This window comes from Saccostrea cucullata, unplaced genomic scaffold (assembly GCF_032062105.1).
Source record: "Saccostrea cucullata isolate Sc308-1 unplaced genomic scaffold, CSIRO_AGI_Scuc_v1 ctg110, whole genome shotgun sequence".
NCBI lineage: Eukaryota > Metazoa > Mollusca > Bivalvia > Ostreida > Ostreidae > Saccostrea > Saccostrea cuccullata.
In genome coordinates this window covers 555128-565363 of record NW_026939674.1, presented here as the reverse complement: position 1 = coordinate 565363, position 10236 = coordinate 555128, and the positions used below count along the sequence as shown (strand labels likewise).

Genomic DNA, 10236 nt, shown 5'->3' with positions numbered 1-10236 from the left:
AAAACTGAAAAATCTGTAAAATTTTATTAAAAGCTACTCCTACAGTTGTAGTTTTTTCGCAATCTACACAAAAAGAGACTTAATCAAGGATCTTTTTTCTGTTGTAAAGTTTCTAGTCCAAACTGCTACTTTTCTCTTCCGTTGTTGTAAGTACAAACCAGGAGTATCGACAGAGACTTTTGGTTAAAAGTATTTTCATACATACGTAAACGTTCTAAAAATACGTTTAAAAGCATTTAAGTACCCTCTTTTCACTAAAGCTTCTTGATATTGAGAAAAATTTTATTGTATTATAATGTAAATATTGACATGAGCTTGTCTATTTCATTTATATACGGTTCCCAGCATGAGAATTTCCGGCAAGAGAAATTCCAAGAAAAATGTTTATAAACAACGAAGTAAAAAATATACAGAAAACAATACTGAGCGTTGAAGTGGAGAAAATATATGCAAAAAAAGTTCAACTGATTTATTGTGATTAAATGTGAGGTTGCTAGCATGACTTGATCACAAATTGCACGACTTTAATTAAAAAAACGAACTCCTGGTTACTATTGGTGTTATTTTGTCTATGTGCTTGACAAGACCTCTAAATAATAAATAATTTTCATTGAGTGAAACCCTTGAGAAGCAGAAAAATTTCATTTATCTATTTTTCTGGTTATCAATTAATCAAAGAATAAAAAATGAAATGTATCATGATCGATGCATGTAGAAAACTTTGTCATGGGGTTAATTAATATTAATTCTTGATGTTCTAATGATGGGAGTTAAAAAGAATTCCTTTGGTCAATTACCACATACAATGGGAATTCAACTTGTAATCAAGATGCACATGAAAAATATTGTAAAATACACCCATGTGTAGGAATATTAAAACATCGATATAGAATTCAAAACCCATCTGTTGTTCAACAGGTCATGAAATTTGAAAACTGATATTAAATCAATCATGCATGGTTCTGGAGTATGCAATGAAGTTTAAATTGAGCACATTGATTTAAATCTGAAATATGATTATTTTTTTAATATCATGAAAACCCGAAGGAGTATTGCAATAGAAATGTAATATTTTTAGATCTTTAAAAAATAAGAATTACTTTGACTTCCTGGTAGGTTTTTGTTGAGAAGTCGTTTCATTTCTAAAGATGTTGCTTTGTCAATCTGTTTTGCATTAATTTCCCTCCGACCTCGGAGTCTCAACACCTTCCGTCCTTAAAAGTTCAAGTCCGTCTTGGCTTCCTAAAAAAACCAAAACAGATTGTCTCAATCTATGAATTTGTTATAAATAATTGTATATAGGTCAATATATTTTGATGCAAGCTGACACCAAAAAAAAAAATCATATTTCATCAAATCACAATTTAAAAAGGCATCTGCCAATTTATCGACCTATAAATTAAATTTCTTAATTTTGTAAATCCACTAAAAATTTCTTTGAAGGTATTGCTGTATCTATAGAATATGCATTACTTTCTATCATGTAACAAACCCTATTCGTGAGTATATTCATGAGAATCTCCCCCCCCTCTCTCTCTCTCTCTCTCTCTCTCTCAAACGAACAAACAAAAGATAATTGTTTCCATGCAATAAACTATACAAGTGTCAATGACTAGATTGAAGATACTAGTACTCTACATGAAAATGTTAGGAATAAACACACGTATCATCATATCTCCTACTGTACTTTTTATCTCCTGAATAAAAATCATTATCATGATTGAAGTATCGTGATTTGCATGTTTTTTTTTTAAAAATATCATGTTTAAGTTTTTTTTTTAATTTATATTTTTTGTAATTGATTATGATTTAGTTCAGAAATATGATAATTCTGTAATGGAGATGATTAAATAATTTGTAAACTTTTGTCATTTTTGCAATTCTTCCGTGCCTTTGAAACCTATGACAATGAGAAGGTATGAGGTAACATCAAGATCGTAATCAAAGACATTCAAAATCATAACAATGTATTTGCTATTCAGTTGGTAGTATTATCTAAATGAAGATCATTTAACTTGATATACTACATGTATAATTGTGACCTTGTCTTTGCCGATTTTTAAGAGAGAATTCTCATTTTAACGACAGATTTTTTAGATAACATTTTTCTAAAAAGTAAACCATCTAAAAAGAACACTATATTGAGGAAAATTCATTTATGGACCCTCTTTACATTGAAGCAAAATGTTTTTTTTTCTATCATTCTTCCTTTTTTGGACCTAGAGAAAAAAGATTTTGTCTACATTTGTGAATATGGGGCTTGTCTATTTCATATTCAACACAGAGTATTTGGCATTTAGCACCAAAACATTTTTATTTCAAAGACACTGAAGCATCAATATACAGAAATCACTGTGTTCTTATATAGGGAAAATAGATACAGATAAAGTGTTCAATTGTTTTATCTTGACTTACAATTGAAATTGTAGCTGTGTTAAAATACCACAAAATTAGAACTTATGGGAAAAGTTGGGAAAAATTTGGGAAAGACGTTAATGGTAATTTAACAACCAAGCTCCACGATAAACGTGATGACTTTAACTTTACAATCGTCAACTTCTCTTTCTTATGCAGCATTATTATACTTCTGTTAAAATGTTTCCTATATAAAGGAAAATATATACAGATTCAAAGTGTAGTCAATTTTTGCCTCCAATTTTGATGTCCAGCGATAAAGGTTGTTAATCTTGTAGGATTTACAATTGAAATTGTAGCTGTTAAAATACTAAAAAATTAGAACTTATGGGAAAAGTTGGGAAAAACTGACAGTTGATTCAACACGTAAGAACATGCTCTGCGTATCAACAATTTCTAAAACGAGGTAAATTATTGACAAAAAAGTTGATGAAGCAAAAATATCAACAGTGTCGTTTAAAGTCATCATATCGTAAGTTCTATGGACGATACGATGGCCTTGTCAGCAAATACAAATTATCATTGAGTCTAATGCTGACTGCCGTTTTTCATACTAATTGTAAGTCCATTACTTGTACACTGAATTGACGACGAAATTTTCCGCTATAAACCGATCATGACAAGGAGCACACGGCGGATGTGACCGGACAACAGGGGATGCTCATTCCTCCATGGCACCTGATCCCACCTCTGATGTTTTGAAGGTCTGTGTTTGCTCAAATCCTATTTTGTATTATTTTATGGACTTTTGATCTTGAATACTGTTCGTTATCACCATAGTTTCATCGAACAGTGAATAGAAGTTTCTTAAGGATTCTTCTCTCTTTTTAGGGTCGTTGCAATTAGATTTCTCCTTTCAAAGCTACAAAATACATACATTGTACTGGCGCACTTTTTCCCAAAATAATATTTTGATAATTTTTATTGCAAACTGTGCTAACAATTCATCTTGTTGGCTTTTAAAATTTACTACCTGTTCTACCCACTGGTATTGTTTACCGATCGATGTGAGTAGCATTACGCAACATTTCAGTTTACGGAAAATAGATGTACATTATGTTCAGTATTTCGGATTACTTTAGATTAATATTAGTGTGGATTCCAGGTTGCCATCTGGGACGACAAATAACTATTTTAAATCAACGAACGGGAAAAGCAATAGGAAATACATGTATTGTACAATTTTCAGGCATTTACCCAAAGCGCGGTGTTCAGTTGTAAATGCGTTATTTTATGCTTTATAAAAGATTTTGTTTTAATGTGTACATTGAGAGTTAAATAGCGAAATCTAATGACAAGGAGGAAGATAAATCTCATTATAAACGCTCATAAACAATTACATATGATGGGCGTTACCAGTTAATTTTTTAAAAGGATGTATGTAGAATGATTATCTCAAGAATATATGTAGATTGAGAGCTAATATAGCGCCCTAATGACAAGAAGTTAAATCTCATATAATATTATACACTTTACATATTATGAATAATCAGTTAATTTTTTGAAACTGTAAGACTAATTAAACTAATATATGTAGATGATTATCTTAAGATTTTAAGCGTGTTTGTAAAGGACTCTCGTAATAATTTAACAAACGACGAATTCAAATCTTCATGCTTAAGATCTTTTATTACGATTTTAACGCGGAAGGAAAATTAATTTGGAGTCCATACTGAGTCGGATGAAGACGATTCTGTCTAACACGCGACGTAATATAAAACATTTTCCCACTTATACATGAAATAAAACGCGTTCTGTTGACAGGGAAATACAAATGCCTACTTCCTGGTGGAGTAAAAGGGACAGTGGCTAGATGTGTTATTAATTTAGAATGACTAAAGTAAAGGTTATGATATGGATGTTACTCGTGGCACAGTTAAACGTGAATGTTGGTGCCTCAACAGGTTTGTGTCTTTTCAAAACCTTCAAAAATAATTTTCGTTTAAATCGGATGCCCTCTTCACATATCATGTTTGTATTTTGTTTATAGACTTTTTAAGCTTACTCATCGTTCGTTATCTTCAACTTTTACTTTACTTGACCTTTGTTTGACTCTTTATGCTTAATCTTAACTAATTTGCTTTAGAAGGAACCACCACTACTTTAAATCTAACAATCTCCGATGTGAATGTAACACCGCCGAATGGGATGACCCAAGGAACGGTTCAAGTAACGGCGACTGACATTTCTTCTTCTAATAACAATGTATCAGAGACAACGAGTACTGGTAAGTTTTTTTTTTTAAAGGGATGTCTTTGTCAGTAATATAACTGTGTTCAATTTGTTTTAATTTGTGGGTGCAACATACAACATTGAAACATATAAGGTTACAATTGTATACTCCTTAAACTTAGATTTTTTTTATACATGTAACTAAAGCAGTATTTATTCATCTTTACATGCATCGTACTAACGTCAAAACAGATGGCGATTTCTAGTGATATAAGAGTAGGATGAAACTATATTTTGTATTGAATTTTCTCTTTTACAAATCATTGTTTTAAGGCAACTAATGTATTATTTAAAAGATTTCTATGTGTGCAATGCAAAGGTAACGGTTTTTTAAAAAAATAAATAAATGCATAGTACTCACAACATAAAGATTTTATTTAGGAGTTTGAGTTTTTTAAAGATGAAACAACATCTTGTAACGAATTCTCCCTTAAATAGTATTCCATTTTTTGACGAAAAAAAAAACAAATTGATGCTGCAGTTACTTATCCTATGGAATTAGATAGAAACTTGATTTTCAAAAAAGATTATATCAGTGAAAAAAAGAGTTTTCAAAATGAAAAAGAAGATCACTGATCAGTCATGTGAATTTGAATGTCGTTATGTTCCCTATGGAAAAAAAAACTCTTGTTAAGAAGATTATACGATTTTCTAAAAATAAATACACTTACGGACAGGCCTAGATTAGAGATGTGCATAAGTACTTCTAATTGCAGTACTTATTGATGTGTTCATTTTACAAGTTTAACAAACGCCATTGTTTTTGGGTTTTTTTTTCGCTATACATTATCTAAATTTAAGCAATTATTTGAAGAAAAATATCAATTTTTATTGCTTGAACTATTCCAATAAGATAAAGCATAATACTGTCATTTGTACAATACCTAACGAATGGTGTTTTTTATCAAAGATTCAACTGAACTTGGGAATACAACAATTACTACGACTACTACAGAAACAATGAGTACAACAAAAGCAATAGAAGAAACGTCTACACAATCTTTACAGCAGAGCACAACAACAATCAAAAATGCATGTTCAACGTCATCTTTTGGACCTAGTAAAATGAATTTTGGTAAATTTTATTTTATTTTTTCCTTCTATATAACAATATTAGTTTCTATACATACATACATGTATATCTTTTTTTTTATTTTTTTTGGAGCAGAGCAAACCCAGGCCTCTAAACGTTTTAATTTTCAAGTTTCCATTATCTAATTTTTTCAGTATTTTATTATTGTGATATAAAGGGTGTTAAGAAAGTTCGTTCCCCATTTTTCTTTCATTTTCGACAAGAAATACGATGAAAAGATATTTACAATTTGTGATATTTCATGTTTAAAGAGTCCATTCTTGCTATATGGTAAGGTTTTAACTGTCTTTTGTTGAATCAATAAGGGTAGGGAAGGTATTAAAACAGATGATGTATGTTCAGAAAAATTAGGGATAAAGCATATTTGTGACATATATTAAGCGCAAAGGTCTAAACATCTTTTTAAATATTATGCAAAAATTATCAAATCTGTTAAAAATTTCAAAATGACAGACTATTTTTTTTTTAAACGTGATCTATTGTTCTTATACATATGCTCATCAGCTTGTCTGATGCAAGATAATCTATGAAGAAACAAAAGTAAATTATCTGTTATTTTCACTCAAAATAACCAGCATTTCTATCATTCGGCTGTTGTAAAGATGTCATATATATTTCCATATGGAAGAAAAATCCAATATCTTCCTGCTAGGAATGAATTGCTATAAATCCAAAGCACACTCCTGTAATTTTATCAGACTTGAAAATTCATCTCTTTACTTAAGCACTACTTTGATATTTTTGAAAATATTTCATCATGGAACGAACTTTCTTAACACCCCTTAGTTATAAAATTGTAAAGATCCAATTTAAAATAGGAAATGATTCCTCTCAATCATCTGACTTTTTAAACTTTTAAATGATTATAATAACTTCATTAGATTAATTCACGTTTTAAATTGTGTTGAAAATGGAATCAAATATATTCTACGCAGCACAAACAAATTCAAACCACATGCATTGGTGGGTCTTTGAGACTATACACGCAATTTTTCTTTCTCTAGTTTGTTAAAACAATTTGTTCGAACTGATATAGGGAAAAAATATTTTTGATGGATATTTCCAGCGTCCTTGATTGCGATGTCAGCGGCCGGAGGTGTCATAGTGCTAAGTGTTATATGGAGTATTTGTATCTGCTGTTGGTACAGGCGCAAGTTGTAAGCAGTTTATATAACATTCATTGATTTGCATGGAACATAATTTTTTTCATGAAAAAGGTCTGTTTTTATATGTATAAATTGTTGGTCAAAATGAGTCCTATACCAACACTGGTAAAATCATGGTAAAATCATGTCCATTCTCGCAAGGGTGCAAGGCTTAGAGCGAATCCATTTGAATTTTATACGTTGAAAAGTCTGCAATAATTTTCTTTACTCTGAATAGGAAAAACGTATTCTAATGCAATTGTTTTGTAAAACACTTTTTCATTGGCTAATGCACTGATGTTTGAAGCAGTAAAACGAGCATTAACGAGCGTGAAAGCTTTTTCATTGTGACGTCATAATAGAGCGACGCAAAAACACAATGCTCCATGACGTATTTCATGTAACAAATTCATCAAAATAAGACGTAAACAACAAACAAATGCATGGATTGCATTAGATTGGGAATAACTAATCTTCTAATTTGGTATTTGCGACTGTTAATGCTGATTTAACGGTCATTGATTTGCATGGAACATAATTTTTTTCGAAAAAGCTCTGTTTTTACGCGTCGCCGGTAAAACTCCTACTCCAAAATTGGTAAAATCGTTAAATCAGCATTAACAAGGCTTAGCGAATCCAAATTTTATACGAAGATAGTTATTCCCTAATTGGTGAGTTGAGATCCATTGAATAAATGAGCTAATTACAATGTAAATCTTTTTTAGTAATCGTTTGTTATCTGAAAAGAAGTCTGAAAATGATGCTGAAAAAAGTGTATTGCTACATGAAATGAATGGCAGGAAAGCGTCTGCAGTTACGTACAGAGGGGATAATGTTGATAAAGACTTCAGCTCTGGCGTATTGAGTACCCATAGTAAAGTGGACGAAAGCGATGAACGAATGAGCGATTTGTATGACGTCACGGATCCAGACTATGAAGACGCAGACAAAGAAATGAAAGTAAAAGTATCTGAAAAATCAAGAAAAGTCAATGACGATGATGAAGTTGAAGATGGCGAATACGACATTCTTAATATTGAAGACAAGAAGGAGAAACGTGAGAGTGATTACGCATGCGCAGAGTTTAAAAAATCAAAAGATGACGTCGATTGCGATACATACGATACAACAGAAACGTGTAAGAGAATAGTCTGCAATGGTAACCATAAACATGGAAACGGTGAAACGGACGAGAGGCAACAAAACATAAAAACGCTGATTCGTCGGAATCAAATGGACAAATAGATCTAGTTAGTGCAAATTCCGAAAACAAGACGGTCGTGTCGAAGGACACAAATGAAGAAATAAAATTCCTAGAAAACCCAAATTTGAATAATATTGAAGAGGGAAAATGTATTAAATCATATGAAAAAGATGTGAAAAAAGAAACTGGTACTGAGAACAAACCTGCATTCAATGGATATGAGCTTGTGAAGGTTGTCGACGAAAAAGATGACTCCGTGAAAAGTGATGTCAGAAATTCAAAGGGAGACACCAAGAAAGATGAAACTTTGGAAAAAACAAATACTAGTTTGGAAACCATCGAAGTTTGAAAAACACTGAATAGATTGAGCCTTGCGGAACAAAAAATATTTAAAAATAATTTGGTATTCCTAATACCAGTAGCATTCTTCGATGTTTTGGTGTTATCAAAATTTCTTTTAAGAATACTTTGATGTATTGGTTGACAAAATTTAAGGTCAGATAACACATTCCTCAATAATATATTTTCCTAATAAATGTAGTCTGTCAATATTTTAAACATATTTTATTGAATAACTCAAAAAGGATATATAATAGGTCAAGATACAGATATTAAACTATAATACTTGTACATGATAAACAATAAGCTTATAATGAAAAATAAAGACTTACTATCAATTATTATTCATCGGTATTAATAGAAAAGATGACAACAATATATTGTATAAAAATTATTTACATACTGTTCCAGTTTAAATACAGTGTTGTAGAAAAATATGTACATTTTTGAGTATTTGAAACGTGTCTCACAATGTTCTTAATTACTCTCTCTAAGTAGATTTTAATAAATTCATGTACATTTGAAAATATTTACAGTGTGTCATTGAAATACTGTACCAGGCAATCCTGCAATATACCTGAGAATGGGAATCACAAGCATTGCCAAATCGCCCAATACCACAATTTTTATGGTTTTTAAATATTCAGACATTTTGAAAACAATTTAAAAATACGTAAAAATAATAATTAAGAAAGACAAAAGAGAGGTCAATTCTTTAACCTAAAATTCAAGAGAGTGCCTGCCTATTTTACCTATAGTCAGAATAAACTTAATTAATCTAATGAGTACTTTTCTTTAAGGCTCGTTTTTCAAATGTGCATTTTTTAATTTTGAATAATAAAAGAATGATATTTCACCTTAAACTTTAATAATTTTGATGACCAAAAGTTTTGAGAACCATTGGCAGATAATTCTTTTTTTTTTTTTTTTTTATCAAATCCTTTAATTGCAAAAACGGGAAAGCTATGAATTATTTTACGTGTCAGTATTCTTTTTTCTTAGAAAATGCATTTAATTAAATATGAAATTTGGTGAATAAATGCGGATAATGTCTTAAAACATTTATCCATTACAAACATACTTTTCTTTTGACTACTAAGGAAACTTAAAATTTATATACTTATTATTTTAGTACATGTACGTGCTCATCAGCTGGTTCGTATGGGTATCAATCTTTCCTATTAAGAAATGGTGTTTATCTGTATAAGGAAGGAAGGTCAAAAATATATTTAAATGCACATTCTGGAGGAAGTTCGAAGATATTGTTTATCATGATCCTTCTGTTATTAAATATATTCTTCCTCAAACATCTCTTACATCCTGAGTAGTAGCCAATGCAACTTTTGGAGTATGATAGGGTGTGCCCTGTAGAAGTGCAAAAATGTTTGAAAACAGACGTCAAAATCAGCAGGTTTGATAAAATACCATTTAGGAGCAAAATATCCTGTCTCTCGGGTAACATCCACCCTGTGCTCCTTGTCATGATTGGATAAACGAACAAACCAGTCTGTAAATAATGGTCTAACAACTGGTTTCAAAAATGACAGTGGACATTCCTTTGACATAATGATAGGTTGAATTTGCTGATAAGGTCAATGTATCTAATGTAGAATTTGCAAAATGTTAATCTTAAAGCAGACAATTGATATCCTTATATCGTCAACTCATTTGCAAGTAGCTTGTCTTGTTTAAAGATACACCCTATTGGACCATTTTGTTGTCGAAAACGCTACTGTCTTTTATGAACTAAAACGAAATAGTATTAAATATATGATTCCAAGAAAGAAAGGGACATAAATCTAGACTAT

General features: G+C 30.8%; 1 protein-coding gene across 4 annotated transcripts; it reads left to right on the top strand.

Moving 5' to 3' along the window:
- Positions 1-3964: 3964 nt before the first annotated feature.
- Positions 3965-8955, top strand: LOC134253582 (uncharacterized). Of its 4 annotated transcripts, none has more exons than XM_062736113.1 (5): positions 3965-4319; positions 4502-4642; positions 5558-5707; positions 6807-6897; positions 7611-8955. In XM_062736113.1, exons 1-5 carry the CDS (start codon positions 4247-4249, stop codon positions 8128-8130), a joined length of 975 nt encoding a protein of 324 aa, XP_062592097.1. In that variant the 5' UTR covers positions 3965-4246; the 3' UTR covers positions 8131-8955. The 4 variants fall into 4 exon arrangements, with proteins under 4 accessions (XP_062592097.1, XP_062592096.1, XP_062592095.1 ...); XM_062736112.1 differs by having other exon boundaries at positions 3966-4319; positions 4505-4642; positions 5558-5722; XM_062736111.1 differs by having other exon boundaries at positions 3966-4319; positions 5558-5722.
- The last annotated feature ends 1281 nt before the right edge of the window (positions 8956-10236 follow it).